Consider the following 16,520-nt stretch of genomic DNA (forward strand, 5'->3'; position numbering starts at 1 on the left):
TGGCTCGTTAATGAGAATAAACCCATTTGCACTAATTGCATTTGTTAGACACAAGCACGTTAGATTTGCAGCAGGCAGTGGGAAGAGGAGAAGCACAACCCCTCATCACAGCTCCTGGTGATGGCTTTGCCCTGGGGGACTTGTAGCATGTTTCAGGGGGGGTCAGATCCCCCTGGGAAGGGGAAGATTCCAAAACCCGGGGTGAAACAGGATGGATTAGGAAGGGCAAGGGCTGGCCTGAGGGTGATGAAGGCAGGGGAGGCAGAAGAAGTGTGGAGAGCCACATCCTGCTTCTGGCAGGGACCACACCAGCCACCAGCTCTTTATTTGTCCCCCCAACCCCTACACAGAGGTTTCACTGCCTGCTGGCCACCCTTGCTGGGGTGGACAGTGTGACTGACACTCATGTGGCTGTGGGCACGTGCCCTCAGATGGCTGCACACCCCGGGGACTCTGCCCTAAGCTCTTAACCACGCCGAAGCCTTTGTGCCTTTAATGCTCCCTCGCACATCACCGCTCACACGCATGTTGGCGACGAGCTGAAGCGCTCATGGGCTCTGGCTGCGAAAGCCAGAGGCAGAGCTGGCTCCCTGCCAGCTGCACCCTGCCCTCTCTTAAACTGCTCCAGGAACAAGCCAGTGGAGATCACGCTGAATGGGAGAGAACGGTCCTAAAGGGGAAGGGAAGCAGAAGCCCCCCTGGTTCCCCCCGCCAGGGCTTGTTGGGTTGACTCAGCCCCGCGACACCCCACCATTGCAGTGCCGCAGCCGGTGGCTGCCAGCTGGAGCACTGGGAAGGGCTGGCACGGAGAGAAATGTCAGGATGAATATTGCATCTTCTCATCACGCTGTCAGCACCATGTCTGCAAAGTGCCACCCGAGCCGGGGATGGGGGAACGGGGGTGGTCTCACTCCCCACCCTGGGCTCATCACCTTCTCCAGGCAAAACCACCCAAAAAAACCCACAAACGGGCCGGCTGGCACTCACCACCGAGCTTTCCGCAAGGTGCCACCCAAGCTGAGACCTGGCCATAACCCCTCCAGAGATGACTGAAATATATTGGGGAGCAAACCTCGATGAACAGCAGCAGCTTTCGCAGGGAAAACAGTTTAATTATGAGCTGGATGTGGCTCAGAGAGGGGCTCAGGCTCGGCGGGCAGGCAGGTGCCCTGCCCAGAAAGCCCCCAGCTGCTGCCTGGGGGGACGATGGAGCACGGCCGGGATGGGGGGGCTCTGCCTGCAACGGGAGCGATTTGCCTGTGGTTTGAAGAGTATAAAAAGGCCAGGTTTCTAAATTCTGAAGAGCGCCAAGAAGGGAAAACAAGTGCCCCTTCTTGAGTGGGGGGGGTTCCCCTCCCCCCAAAAGGTCGGTTCTGCTCTTGTTTAATTTCATCAGGGACGTGGCCCCTGTGCTGCAGCAGTGCTGTGTTCAAAATAAGGGTGAATAAGGGTGGAATCCCACCCCCCGCAAAGCTGACAGCAAAGCCCCCCCACTGCCCATGGCCCCCCACAGCCAGGGGCCTGGGGCATGGCCCCACCTGCCTCCAGAAATGCCCCCAGGGCAGCAGTGCCCCCCCCCCAGCACTGCTCATGAGGGGCCCAGGGGCTGGCCCCGGAGCCCCCGCAGTGTTCCCAGGAGCTGGGGGGAGGTGGCCTGGCCCAACGGGACGCCCCCAGGGGCGTTCTGCCCCTCAGGTGGTGCCGGGGTGGCTGTGGGGCAGATATGGGGGGGCAGAAAGCCATGAGGCCCCTGTGTCACCCAGCCCCCAGGTAGCTCTGGGCAGTGCTTTGGGGCTGCCCCAGTGCTTCCCAGTATTTCTCAGTGCTCCCCAGTGTTGCCCCGTGCTCCCCAGTGTCACCCCAGTGCTCCCTAGTACAACGGAATGCTGCCCAGTACAGCTCAATGCAGTGCTCCCCAGTACAGTGCAGCACTCCCCAGTACAGCTCAATGCTCCCCCGTACAGCTCAATGCTTCCCAGTGCTGCCCCAGTACTCTCCAGTACAGCTCAGTGCAGTGCTCTGCAGGGCTGCCCAGTGCTCCCCAGGATGGCTCAGTGTTCCCCAGTGCTTCTCAGTACAGCTCAGTGCACAGCTCCCCAGTGCTGCCCAGTACAGCTCAGTATTCCCCAGCAGCTCAATGCTCCCTAGTGCTGCCCAGTGCTCCCCAGTAAAGCCCAGTGTTTCCCAATACTCCCTAGTACAAGGCAATGCTGCCCAGTACAGCTCAGTGCAGTGCTCCTCAGCACAGCCCAGTGCTCCCCAGTACAGCCCAGCGCTCCCCAGTACAGCCCAGCGCTCCCCAGTGCTCCCCATTACAGCCCAGTGTTTCCCAATACTCCCCAGTACAAGGCAATGCTGCCCAGTACAGCCCAGTACAGTGCTCCCCAGCACAGCCCAGCGCTCCCCAGCACAGCCCCGCCCGCGCTCCACAGCTCCCCCCGTCACGGCGCCAGGCCCCGCCCCTGTCACTGTCCGCCCGCCGTCGTGTCAATAAAGCTGGATGTAGGGCCGCTTCCCTTCCCGGCACCCCCCTCCATCTTTCCACTGGCCGTGGGGGCTGCCGCTCAGCGTGCTAGCCAATGGGTGGGCAGGAAGCGGGGAAGGGGGCGTTCCTTCCTGTCCGGCCTGTCGGCTCGGCCTGAGCGGGGCGAGCGGCTAGGCCCGGCCGTCGGCGGAGGCGGCGGCACCGGCACCATGTTCCGCCGCAAGCTCTCGGCGCTCGACTACCACAACCCGGCTGGCTTCAACTGCAGGGGTGAGGGGCTGCGGCGGGGCTCCGTGGGGCCGCTGCAACGTCACTTCTCCCCCTCCCCTCGCCTTTCCACCGCTCTCCTTACACACCGGCGGCCCAGGCTCCCCCCAGGGCCCCTCTTCGAGGCCGGGGGCTGCCGGTGCGGCTCGTTCTCCCTGCTGCCGTCCCCTCGCCTCAGCGCTTCGGGAACCTCCCGCCCTTGCTCCTCCCTAGGGCCGGAAGGGTCTGCTGGGCTCTGAGCCTTAGCGCTGCTCTCTGGGCTCCTCGCTTTAGCCGCAGCACAGTATTGAGGGGAAATCCCGAGCTTAGGCCGGGAAAACTGGGACACACACACACACACCCCTCGGCATTGCAGCGGGTGTGCATGGTTTGCTTGGCATTGGTGGCTCTTTGGGCATTGTGTAAGAACAGAGCAAAAGTGGAGATGTGATCCAGGGATAAACAGTGTCGCTGCTGTTCTTGGTCTCCTCCCGTGAAGAGTTTTGGTTTATGTAATGTGAGGGACAGGAGTCACGCATGCCACAGAAAACACCCTCGACTGCTGGCTGAGTCTGCCTTTAGCACTGCAGCCTGGGGTGTCCTGTACGTGAAGCAAGGCAGAGGCAGCGTGAGGAATAAGCGTGGTCTAGTAACATGATTAGAGCTATTTTTTGATGCACTGATACTTGTCAATACTTGATGTTTGGTTTTTGCAACACTTAACTTTTTTTCTTGCTTGAAAAGGCTCTGTAACAGATTTTACTTATACAGTGTATTAAATTGTAAGCTTCAGTTCATCCTTTTTAATGGTTGTTTTTCTTTCAGTGCTTCTGGTAGACTTGCTTATCTCTCAACAGATGTGTTTACTGGCATCTTTTTTGTTGTAGGTCTTAAATTCCTTATAGGTGGTATTTCTTTTTTGCTTAAAGGTTCATTTTGTCGGTGTAGAACTTCTAAAAGGTCTGAAAGCTTTCCTTTGCGTGTTGTGACTACATCTTTACTTCTTATAATGCGTGTGGTGGAAGAAGGGGACTTATATCACTTGAAAAACACTTTTGAGGGCCAAATGTATCATTCTTGTCAGTGATGGGCAAAATGATGTGCTTACCCCACTCTGAGATGCAGGAAGATATTAAATTCATTAACCTGAGATATTAAACCTCATCCAAAGCCAAAATATCACAGCTGATTTTTGAGAGGCTAATGTTACTCCAGAGCTGTGATGTGCTGTGTCCAGAAGTGAGTTCAGTCACTGAAACGCAGGTGTGGGCTAATTGCTTTGTCCGATACGAATATCTTTGTTTGGACCACAGTCCTTGTATTGTGGAATTCCAGCTCCCAAATAATGAGATGTTGAGTCAGCAGCGAAGGAAGAAAATGCCTTTGCATAGTCACGAGCTGTGTGTTGCTCTTTGGAAGAGATGGGGGTTACTGCTCCATGTAATGTGTTTGTCCAGATAACAGTCTTCAGAACTGAATTTCTCTATCAGTGTTTCACCCTTCCCTCTTTGCTTAATAGCTGTATTCCCAATAACAACAGTCCGTTGGCTGATGCCTTTTAATCAGTCAACCATAGCCAGTTTGGTGTGAGTTGAAAAATGAAAAACACGCAGTGCTCAGTTTTTGTCAGATGTTATCCTGGAGTATGTGATTTTAGTGTTAGATATATCTTTTTTTATGGTAAACTATGAAAGCACTCAGGAGCCTCAGTATTTGTTTGTATGAATTGGATCAAAACTTAAGGGCTTGGTTTTGCCCTTGAAGATATTTGTTGATTCTTTCTTTGTTTACTTCTCCCAACAGATGAAACGGAATTCAGAAATTTTATTGTCTGGCTTGAAGACCAGAAAATCAGACATTACAAGATTGAAGACCGAGGGAATTTAAGAAATATACACAGCGATGACTGGCCCAAATCATTTGAAAAGGTATTTCATTGTTTCAGACAACAATGTAAGTGATGATTAACAGCTGCTGTGGTGGTTGAATATAAATTACTCTGAATATTTGTCCTGTCTGAACTTTTACATTTCCAGGTGTTTAAATGTATTATTGAAGCCAAACTGTAGGAGTTACAAGGTCTTTAGGTAGACTCTTTGTACATAACTTTCACTCAGCTTTGTTTTTCCAGTAGGTGGGCTATCAATCCTCATGTTTTTTGCCTGATTTGATTTCAGCTCTTGAAGTAGAAGGAAGATTGACTACAAATAAACAGCTCTTTCTGCATTAATGATTCTTAATGTACCAAAAGGAAAATAGATGAGGCTAATGTACTCACAGGCTTTGCAGGCATGTGGAAGAAAGCTACTGCAGCTCATCTCTGCACCTCGTATTACTTCAGACAGATGTTTTTTTCACTGCTATCGCAAAGCCTGGCAAGCAGCCATTATTTTGTGAGTGATTTGTGTGTGTGCTTGTGAGTGTTTTGAGTCATCACATGGCTGTTGAGCTTTCCCTCTTGGTTCCCATTTCCTTTCTCTCAAAACAGCCCTGCAAGGAGCTGAAAATGCTGCTATGTAATACTCAGTGCCTGTTCATCTTGCCTTTTTTTTTTTTTTTTTCCCTTGGCACCGCCTGCCTTGCTCACTGCACAGGAGGATTGGAGTTGCAGCGGTCAGGTTTTGCAGGAGGGAACCTAAAGAATTCTGATATCACATACATAAATGTGCATGCTATTAAAATTATTGGCAGCTGTTACTGTTGGGGTATTGGTGATATCTTTCTTGGCTGGGCCAGGCTGTCCTCCTCTGTGTGCCTGCCAGGGGATCCCCGTCTGCTAGTGCTCTCAGGCCCCTGTGCCCTTTCCCTCTATGCTGCTACTGGAGTAGAGGCTGTGTCACACTTCTCTCGCTCCAGCAAAGGGGCACAGCAGGATGTCACTACGTCCTGGACTTTGTGAGTCTTGGCAGCAGGTTGGGTCTGGTGTTCTGGCTTCAGAAGAGCAGAGACATTGTCCCAGCCACATTTTGTCCTCTCTTATTATACAGAGTCCCTAGGAAAGGGAAAATTACTTCTGCTGCCCCTCAGAATCCTCTGGTACCACTATCGTGAAAGCCTTAGGTAGTATCATTCCTCCTTCCTGCTTTAAATAGAAAGTTTTTGCTGTAATTTGTTTTCTGTCCTTCCCCTTGCCTTCGCTTACTGTCTGAAATGAACAGAGAGCAAAGAAAAGGGGTATTTTGGTTTATCTGGTTGCAGTCTCACAATTAACATTCATCAAAAAGCGGGTGCCATTACTAAATGGCAGACTTGAGTTAACGGTGGATTGAAGCAGTCTAAAATGGATCTGATGCCGCAGCAGGACGTTTCACAATGATGCTTCTTGTTAATAACTATCTTCTAACAACTGTAAGGTCTGTGGGAAGTGACTGTTCACAAAACAGTTTTGTGCTCCTAGCTGATTCATACAAATCGTTAATATCTGTTTTCTCTCTACTCAGTATATGAAAGATGTAAACTGTCCTTTCAAAATACAAGAGCGACAAGAAACAGTGGACTGGCTTCTCGGCTTAGCGGTTAGGCTCGAGTATGGAGATAACGGTATGTGTGAACTTATTCTATCTTTCATAATGATAGGGAAATGTTTTCCTATTTAATTCTATGAAGTATTTGTCAAATTAAGACAATGTCAAGATTATATATTATTGTCTTTAAAAATAAAAATATAATTTCACTTGCTTGGTTTTGTGCCACACTCAGATGTGAACTGTTTCTCTTCAGCTCCCTTGGGACAGCACAGTAGCATACTTGTGTTTATTACTTTATTTCTGGATATAGAAAAATCCAGAAAAAACTTACTCTAAAGTGTATTAAATGCATTTTCTTTAGCAGTACGTTTACTTGACCCTTGTTTTACAGGGAGTAGATCCGGAACACTTGGGAACCAGGGCAAGGTTATGAAAAAGTTGAAAAAGTTAAATCTTGACAGTCAGTAGCAGGTTCATATCTTTATTGTGAGAGTGCAAATACAAATGTAATTACTGGTGGCAAACATAATAATAGATAATAATAGCCAAAGTATGGTTTTCTGTTACATTTCATTCCTGCAGGGCTGAGCTCTGCCTGAGACTAGGGATGAGATATAAATACCTGCAATCTGTAGAACTGGTTCTCAGTCCCTCACGATGGAGAAAGTGAGCTGCCTGTGACTCAGGGTTACATGAAGATGGAGGAGCCAGGAGGTCCCATCCTCAAAAAGCTTGAAAACCCTGTGTGGGTCATAGATGAATGCTACAGTCTATAAAACAAAGCCTTTACTGGAAATGTTTTACTTGCTGATCACGACCAACTTCAGTCTGTAGTTCTTGAGCCTTACATACACTGCTGATTGAGGCAGAGGGCCAATGCTAGTTGAACTGGTGGATTATATAAGTAAGCTGCAGCTTGTTCAGCCTTCTGGGATGAAGACTGTAGGAAAAGCCTTAATCAAGAGCATAATGCCCTACATAAGTGTGGAGCATGCTCTGATGCTGCTCTTGGATAGCTCTCTGCAGATGGGAGCTGTTAGGGTAGCTCACTGGAATTGCAGCCTTTGGGGTGCTTGAGGAGCTCCAAACCATGAGCATAAAAGCCCAGAAGGCTCTTGGCCAATTATCACACTCCAAAAATACAGCTATAGCAAACTACAGCTTGGCACTAAACTTTAAATTAGTTATTTTTGTCATTAGCTCTAATGGTGTTCATGTTTGCTTCTTACTTTAACAGCTGATAAGTATAAGGACTCTACCCCTGATGGTGCTAAAAATACTGACAATACAGCAAAAAATGCAGAACCGCTGATTAACTTGGATGGTAAGTGTGCAGCAGCCTACTGTATGGATGTGTCACACGTGAATGTGTTCCATGGCCTGCGTGTTCTTCAGATTTGTAAGTTGTTACAATACTGTGATACATACAACTTTTTAAAGCCCTGTTTAAAGCTTTAGGAATGCAGAGTGCATATATTCTTTTGCTGCTGGCTGAAACTGCCTCTCTGTGAACAGTGTTTTCAGAGTTACCATGAGTTTGCACTTGTTTGCATTCCTGCTAAAGGAAAGAGGAACTGTTCCATGTGAATCCCAGGTGACTGGATGTGCACTGATGTGGGCTGCTTCTGTGGGGGCAAAAGGGGAAGGGCAGAGGGGAGAATCTTTCTCAGCAGAATGAGGTGCCTGGAGACTTGATCAGATAGAAGCTGGAAGGGCTCTTATCAGGTAGTGAGGAAGGAGCTGAAGGGTGTTTACATTAACAGCTTTGCGGAGAGCTCTATAAAACATGAGTGCTTACTCTGGGTTAGGCTTAAATAGCAAGATACCTTTTGACTATGGACTCTAACATATCTTTTTTTAAAAAAAAGAAGCCTAAGGAAACATGATGGCAGACTGTTTACTTCAATACTGTCAGGTATTACACATTGGCTTGGTCTTCCCCAGCTGTACCTCTCACAATAGTTTTAATTTTTCTGACTGCTAGGCACATCCACAATGGAAGTGGTGGAAAACAGTTGCTAAAATTAGCCCTAAATCCCCCAGGTCCTCTCCCATTGCTCCTCCTGCAAAAAGACAGATAGGAATTGGCCCTGCCTCGCCCAGCAGGCACAGTTCTGCTCTGCAGTGATAGAAAGGTATATAAAAGAGAATACCTACATGTAATTGGCTTTATTTTCAAAGACTTAACACAGGTTTCCTGTGTGCTAGAGCATATGCAATGCAATTTGGCATTGAAAACAATGCTATTTGTGCTCAGATGGTGTTCTGCAACCTGGTTACAAAGCCTAGTGCACACTTTGCTTTGTAGCCAGACAAAGTGGTTGCTCAGAGCTGTTTATCCATGGTCTTGCCTGTCCTTGAGACCAGACTGACACTGTGGAGTCAGGAAGCCAATTCTGTCTTTTTGAAAGCCAGTTAAACTGGCACGTATTTTTAATTATGATGATTATTTTTGCAGTGAATAATCCTGACTTCAAGGCTGGAGTGATGGCTTTAGCTAATCTGCTTCAAATTCAGCGACATGATGACTACTTGGTGATGCTTAAGGTGAGTTGCACAATTTTCAGACCTCTCTTCCCCAGTGGCTGGTATGTGTGTAATAGCTTGTGGTGCAGAGTTACTGATAACTGTGATTTCTTAGGCACAGATAGAAAGTAAAACTCATCCTGTATGTGCCTTTTCAAGCAGATAAGAACACAGAGTATAAATCATGGAAATGAATGCAGGAATAATTATTGTGGTAAGCAGTTCAATTGTAGCTGAGTTCCTGGGGTTCCAACACAAAGAACTGTTGTTCAGGATTTGAGGTGTTCTGGGTTAGCTAAAGTACTACTTTATGTGTTTTTAATGAGCTTCAGAAGTGTTGAGGAGCACACTTAAAGGAGAAGATTGTATTCCTGTGCTAGAAATTAAGCAAAACTTGAAAACACAGAGGCTAAGTGATACAAAGGATGTTTTAAAACAGGCATCCTAAGGAGGAGCCACAGTTAAAAGCTTCCTCCGCCTTTTGGTCCTATGAACTGTTTACCCCTTGTCACTACTGAGTTTTAGTCTTGACAACTAGTCATGGCTTTTAAATGCAGGCTAATTCATTTTCTAAAGCATCTTTTTTATGACTTTGAGAAAATCTGTGACTTAGTGATGGAACTCTGTAATTCTCTCTAAACTTTGGTTTGAACATGTACTGTATGTGCTGAGACTGTAGCAATCCTTAGTTCCTACTTGATCATGTCATAATATGGAAATAAGCTTAGTTTTGTTTGGCACCACAATAAACTCATTTCACTGAAAAAACCAATAAGGTCTGTTCAGTAGCTGTGATATTTGCTAAACTTATTTTGGAGAAACTAAATGCCGTGGGCATTGAAGTTTTATATAGCGTATGTAAGTCTATAACAGGTATACTTGTACCAGGTTAGCATGATACTGTTTCTTAAGAAAGTGACAGCCTGCAGTTATGCCATCAACCACTTTCTCATTCTTTCCAGTATGGTGTCCTCCTTCACTTTGCCAAAATAGCCTTTGAACCCTTCATCAACCTTTTGAGAGAGATGGAGTTCTCATATGTCAAACCTCTACCAAAAAACCCCCCGAAAACTGTACAAAAATCAGTGAAAAGGGATATCTCGTAGAGAGAGGAGACCCTGTGAATGGTCATTGGAGGATCTGCAGCATGAGCTCAGCGCTTAGTAGACAGAGTTCCTTCAGATGGTCTTGCAGGATTGTCTTGAGTCTAGAACACCTGTGTCTGAGTTAATCTCAGTTGGTACTAGCAACTCTGAAGACAGCAGAATGTGTTTTCTGCATAAATGTATTTAAATTTGTCATGATTTCTACATTTCTTTCTAGTCTCTCTTTTTTTTTAGATGGAGGTGGCTGGACAAAACCACCAGCCTGAGCCTTCTTGCTTTTAATTACAGTGAGAACAGATTCCTGCAATTGCAGTTTATGGTACATGAACAGCAGCACTGCTAGTTTTCAGGGTTTGATGGTGCTAGAATGTGTCAGTGAAACTCTTAATTCTACACCACAGTAAGCCGGTTTGCAGTGTGCATGCAGAGAATTTATGATCCCTTTCCAGTTCGGACACTCATGAGTGGATGCCTAGAGAAGGCCAAAGGGTGCAAGTGTGCCACAGACATCTGGCCAGAGTGAGCAGAGAGATATTTGGAGTCCCATTTTATTAATTTAAATCTGGCAAGTTGATCAGAAACCATCTGTGTAACACAGTTGGATATCCTTTTTCTAATGCAAAAGGCACTCAAAATTCTCTTATACAAGGTCTAGTTTCACTGTTGGAATTTAAAATTAAACTCCTCATCAAATGACTGTTTTGTCCAGGTTACTCCTTTCAGTTAGAAAGATTTCTAGAGAAGTATTCAGTGCCAACTTTCTAGTGTCATTTCAACTTTCATCATGACCAAAACTGGGAGAAATCTTGGGGGAGAAATAGAAGCAGTAAGACTGCTTCTGTCACATTTGGCTACTCATCAGGGGAAGTCTGAGGAATGTGTTTGACAGACCCAGTTCTTTCTGGTAGAAGTCTGCCTGCATGGTATTCCTTCAGCTATTTTTAGAGGCATTTACAGCTGTAGGTATCAGTAACTGATCACTCCAATATGATTTCATGCTGTGTACTGGAGCCAGTAAAAACAGATGAGCAGCAGGATTGTTAAAATCAAGGCTGTTCCTGTGTCTAAAAATAATCCCTTTCTGCTCTCAGTCTTTTTAAAATCTGGGTGGGTAGCCCTGCCCGAGGTTTCTCTGCATGTTGAAGATGGTTCAGCACCTACTAAAAGGTGCCGCTAATAGGATTTCCTTCCTGAAGAAGCTGTATTGCTGCAGCATTAAAGGTGTGTGATCTCAGAAAAATAATGGTGCTGCTGCTTTGGGATCATGATCAGCTTGTTCTGGAATCACAGAATCATTGAGGTTGGAAAAGACCTTTAAGATCATAAAGCCCACCACTAAACCATGTCCCTAAGCGCCACATTTACATGTCTTTTAAACACCTCCAGGGATGGTGACTCCGCCACTTTCCTGGGCAGCCTGTGCCAGTGCTTGACAACCCTTCTGGTGAAGACTTTTTTTTTCCCCAACATCCCGTGGTGCAACTTGAGGCCATTTCTTGTCCTATCCCTTATTACTTGGGAAAAGAGACTGACCTCCACCTCTCTGCAGCCTCCTTTCAGGTAGCTGTAGAGAGCGATAAGGTCTCCTCTCAGCCTCCTTTTCTCCAGGCTAAAAATTGCAAGCTTTCTTGACTGTTCCTAGTATTCGTGGTTCCTGGCCCAATAGTGGCTGAAATTAATAGTGTAATAGTCGCTTCTGGTTAAGCCACAGCCAAAGAGACTACACCTGTGTAAGATACTACTTGCAAAGAAGAGTGCTGTTTGAAAAGGCTTAAGGTCTGAAAGAGTTTTCCAAGAAGTCTTGCACAAAACTGTGGGTTTGAGGTTATGCCAGGTTATAATGTTGCCTCCTTGGAATTGCTGAGAAATGCATCAAGACGTAAATTAATTAATCTCACATCTTAAATTTTTTCCTAGGCAATTCGCATTTTGGTTCAAGAGCGCTTGACACAGGATGCCATAGCAAAGGCCAGTCAGTCCAAGGAGGTTTGTATATACATTGCATGAGTCTAGTTTTAATTATTCCGTATCGAGTAAAGTAGTGTAGATGTAAATGTCTGCCATCTCGGTCAAAACTGGTTTGTTTAAACACTTTGTTTAGGAGGGTGGTGGAAACATGCTTTATCTTCACCATCCTGATTGTAAAAGACCCAGAAGGGTTATGGAGAGTAGTAATACAAAGCTTTCTTTGTTTCAGTTGAGTACAAATATATATACCTGTATGATATATCATGTAAACAGCTGTTTCCATTAGTTATTTGCTAGAGGATTACCCTTACTGTTCAGTGCAGCAAGCCTACGGTATGAGAAGAAATGTATGACTTGGCTTTTCCTTGGAATCAGCAGTATTGGTTGTGTGAACAGGTTGAAATGTTTATTGTATGGAGTGTTTTGCTTTGTATCTACACCTGGTGTGTGTTTGAGAATAGGGTGCTGGACATCCAACTCCTCCCTTCCCCAAAAAGAGGTGGTGAAGGAAACTTCTGCACTGAAACCTCAGATCTTGCAGAATTATTTTCTGACCACAAGCTGGCTGTCTGTAAGACATTCCAGGGGATGACTGTGGTTTTTCAGATTGTAGTTTCTTAAACATCCCAGTTCTCCAGCTCTTCTCTCTGGCATCTGGCACAGCAGTTGCTGGCATCGGGACTTGGGCGTAGCCAGGGAAGGCAGCCTCTCCTGCCCTGCAGGTGTATGTTTAGAATTGTCCCTGCTAAAGCCACTGGATCTGGTCAAAGAGCTGAAGTCCCTTTACCTGTTCTGGCAGCTGCTCAGAACAGTCCATGGTTTATTTATTATCATAACAGTGATTACGGTGTTTACTAAGTGGTAATCGCAGGTGCTCTGAGTTGCAGTGTGGTAACTGCCAGAAGTGTGGAACAATAAATCAAAGCTTTGGTCTTGTATATCCATAAAACCATTAAAAGTAGGAAAATATGAAGCAGCTGAGACTGCTGTATTCATTTTAGGTTCTATAACTAATGTTAATAAAAAGATGCTTTTAGTTGTTGTTTACGTAGCTGCATAGCTGACGTGGGGATCAAAATGAGATTTTCTGTGTGTTTGGCAGAACTGGCTTCTTTGAGGAACAGTGGATTTTTTTTTCACAACAAATTGTTCATATTTGATAGGTCTTCAAAACATTGTCACATCTTAAGTTGAGGTGTCACTGAATATGATATATGTCACTGGGAGTGTATTCTCATTAGGAATGCTAAATTTCAAGTGAGGTAGAGAAAAGGCAGGAGATGGGAGGCAGGAAAACAATTTTCTGTGCCAGTAGCAATTGTCAACATCATAATGTACCAGATAAATGAGGAAAATACCTTAAAAGGAGAGGTGATTGCTAGGGTGCAGGATAGAAGGAGAGGACAAAGAATAAAACGTCTGTCCCTGATTTTGGCTGTCTTGTTAATGGCCAAAATACTCGGCAGTGACACTGTGTATGTTAAGCCTTGTCCCTGGAAACAGGTTATAAATGTCTGACTGCTGCATGGCAGATGACTTAATATACAAAACGTCATGAGCTACATTCTTGGCAATATCGAGTTGGAGTGGGGAAAAGATAAAATAGATACAAAAGTGTTCTCTGACTGAAAGATATGTATGAGGACAGTGCTGAGGAGACTTATGCTGCTATGCTTGTGGTTTAAATGTACCAAATAAAATGAGATTTATCTTGTTGGGTTGTCAAGATGTGGTTTTCAAGATGAGACATGACACTGGTTTTTTTTGGTTTTAGATTGTATTTTGACTGGCTGTTATTTCAGTGTAGTGGATGTCAAGGCAGGATTCAGTTTTATATCAGACTTGTAGGCTGTCCTGAGCTTTTCTTGCCTGGTAAGTGTATCCTAGGTAGGACTAGTTACAACAAATGCTTTTCGGGATTGCTTTAAGGATGCTCCTGAAGGCTGTACCTGGACCATATTTGAAGGCACAACAAAGTGGATACATTTTCACCCCTTCTGAAATCTTTTTTTTCCTCCTACTCCCAGGGAATCTAGTTTTCTGGTTCACACTTCCAGTTACTGGGGAGGTGGCTGCAGTGGTCAGGCCCATTGCAAGTGTTTTGTGCAGCATTTTTAAATTAATGAGGCTGTGAAATGAAATAGTCTGTATAGTTACAAATTTTAAAGGTGCTCTTCATTTCTCTCCCTGTTTGATGCTGCTGCACAAATTGTAGTTGTAGCAGCAGTGGGTGCCTGTAGAGCTCAGCACCTGCTATGAGACCACTGCTGTGGGGCTTAGCGAAGGCCAGTCTACTGCTGTCAAAGACAACTTCCACCAGCCAAAAAGGAGCTAATGTGCGGGGTGGTGGGAGGAAGGCAGGGTAAGTAATGCTCCGCTACCACGGTGTAGCCTCAAAAGGCCACCCCTGAAGGTGCCACTGTGGTCACTCAGCATTGAAGGTACCTGCAGTGGCCCTGGGGAATTCAAAGAACCGACTGAATCGGTGTTTTGCTGCTCGTGTGGCTCGGAACATACTAACTAGCGTGGCAATGAGCAATTGTAGCCTTAAGTATAAACCTGATTTCTTAAAAAGTGTATATATGAAGTCTGATATTGCTAGAAGCTGTTTGAAGTAGCATTAGTGGCATCCTTACCAACAAAAGATTAGATTTTAACAGTGGAGTTGTATCTTTAAGATTGCAGTTGAACAGCCATTTTATTGTAAAGGCCATGGAAAAGAACCACTTTTTGAAAATGGGGTAACTCTCGTGTTAGTCACCATTTTGTATTTGGTGTGTGTTTTGATCAACTCAGAAATTCTTTTTTACCTAATATATAAGCATTTAAAAGAAATCCTCACTGTTTAGAAGTCTTACAACCCCATCATCATAGAAACTAATGCTATTGAACTTGAATGTTCTCATCGTGCCAAATGCAAGGCGTTTGGCAAATGTGCCAAGGCAAACATTGAAAAAAGTTAGAGGTAGTAAAAGCAAATTCTAACATTTACATTGCTTAAACCTAATTTTATGTGCATGTTGAAAAATGATGAGTGATTGTTTAGCATGACTGCTCCTCCACAGGTCGAGAGGGTAAAGGCAAGAGATCAGTGCTTATAAATGACCACTAACAAAACTTTTCCTTGTACTGTCGTAATAGAGCAAGTGTTTAGAAAATTGAATGTTTAGCTTTATTCCTAAACTTAATACTGGAGAAAAATGCTTCTGGGGATGTTGATGGAGGCCGCAAGTTCAGTGCTTGAGAAACTCGATTACAGAGAATTTTTACAACTCTCAAATCAGCCGGTGCTTTGAAAACTGGCAGCTGTTGAAAGGCAGTTTTGAAGAAAGCCTGGTTTGTGCTGCTTTCTGTTTGTCTGGGTAGCGATGCTGCTGGACTGGGCGTTCTCTCGCAGTGCTGTTAGCCTTTTAAGGACTGAATGTGGGCAGTGTGTATCCAATGGGGTTCGCTTGACAAGTAGGGGGATTATTCAGCATGGAGATTTTTCTTTGTTACTACTCTGGGTCTGATGTTTCAGGACACAAAGGCACTTGTGTGTAACTATGCGTGATGACTTCTTGAAGATGTCACACGTGTCTATATAAGCAAAACTCGGGTGTCCTCTCCTCCAGTTACCTGCTGTAGTACTTGATTTTCATTTTCCAAACATGCAAAATGACATTTCTAATCATATTTGAACATGCTTTTTCTTTTGAAAGGGTTTGCCTGTTGCTTTAGAAAAGCACATTCTTGGTTTTGACACAGGAGGTAAGCAGTTATCTTAATGTTACTTTTAAATAGAGATGTTTGCCTTTGACAAAGTATATTACTGTCAAATGTGTGGCTAATGTGTACAGTAAAAAGCCTGTAGTGGAAAAAATTGCTCCCTCCCAGCAAGAGAGCACTCTTGAGCATTCTGTTTTGGAACAGAAAAGCATAAATCTTAGCTGTGGAATATGTTGTTTCAGAGTAATGTTTAAATAACGGCTTTTAATGGCAGCCACGTTTGCAAGCAGAGGGAATGCACCTCGCTACTGTTGTCTTGCAAATCTTGCTTTTACCGGCAGAGGACCTCTGTGCTGCTTCCTCGTGTTTTAGCTGCATGATTTACCTAAAATCTAATCGTTGTTGTGACTGGGTCGATTATATTGTAAGCAATACCCAGATGACCTGGGACTCCACTAGTCTGGCTGCAGCAGGGAAAGCTGTTTCCTTTTTCAAGTATGAAAACCACGAGTGCAGAGCATTAACTTAGATCTAGCTTTTCTTAAGACCTTTGTCAGATGACAATGATTGATACGACTTCTCTTTCTACAACTCACCCAGACGCTGTTCTCAATGAAGCTGCCCAAATTCTCCGTCTGCTGCATATAGAGGAGCTCCGAGAGCTGCAAACAAAAATTAATGAAGCGATTGTAGCAGTTCAGGCGATTATTGCTGATCCCAAGACGGACCACAGACTGGGGAAAGTTGGGAGATGAACAGATAAAATCTTTTAGTCTGTTGTGTACTTAGTACAATTAGGAACTAGATACAACTCCACAACTCTGGCATGCAGTTTGAGATGGTATTATTTCACTGTTTTGAAAGAAAACAGGAAATTGAATTCTGACTTCTAATGAATTATCATTTTTCTTTAAATAAACAAGGTTGGGAAAAATAGACAAATTGTTCTGATTAGCTCTGAGTTGGCAAATAAGTTTTTCATTGTGTTTGGCTTTGTGTTCAGAGGGGAGTGTT

The 16,520-nt window shown here is 45.0% G+C and overlaps 1 protein-coding gene and 1 long non-coding RNA gene across 2 annotated transcripts; one reads left to right on the forward strand and one right to left on the reverse strand.

Annotated features, from left to right (window-relative positions):
- The first annotated feature begins 2,562 nt into the window (after nt 1–2,562).
- RTRAF (RNA transcription, translation and transport factor) lies at nt 2,563–16,460 on the forward strand. Its single transcript, XM_056345640.1, has 8 exons — nt 2,563–2,755; nt 4,535–4,659; nt 6,172–6,271; nt 7,436–7,522; nt 8,657–8,745; nt 11,748–11,816; nt 15,500–15,548; nt 16,107–16,460. Exons 1-8 carry the CDS (start codon nt 2,695–2,697, stop codon nt 16,259–16,261), a joined length of 735 nt encoding a protein of 244 aa, XP_056201615.1. The 5' UTR covers nt 2,563–2,694; the 3' UTR covers nt 16,262–16,460.
- Nucleotides 5,180–6,159, reverse strand: LOC130152304 (uncharacterized). The gene is made up of 2 exons (XR_008822947.1): nt 5,572–6,159; nt 5,180–5,531 (listed from the first exon to the last, which is right to left on the reverse strand). It is a non-coding gene; the product is annotated as an uncharacterized LOC130152304 (long non-coding RNA).
- Nucleotides 16,461–16,520: the final 60 nt, after the last annotated feature.

Source organism: Falco biarmicus, chromosome 7 (genome assembly GCF_023638135.1).
Source record: "Falco biarmicus isolate bFalBia1 chromosome 7, bFalBia1.pri, whole genome shotgun sequence".
NCBI classification, from domain to species: domain Eukaryota; kingdom Metazoa; phylum Chordata; class Aves; order Falconiformes; family Falconidae; genus Falco; species Falco biarmicus.

Excerpts from the sequence above, each read along its gene's own strand:
- RTRAF (XM_056345640.1), top strand. The coding sequence starts at position 2,695 with ATGTTCCGCCGCAAGCTCTCGGCGCTCGACTACCACAACCCGGCTGGC. Across the intron at positions 6,272-7,435 it reads GCTCGAGTATGGAGATAACG|CTGATAAGTATAAGGACTCT; the intron begins GTATGTGTGAAC and ends TTACTTTAACAG. Across the intron at positions 8,746-11,747 it reads ACTACTTGGTGATGCTTAAG|GCAATTCGCATTTTGGTTCA; the intron begins GTGAGTTGCACA and ends ATTTTTTCCTAG.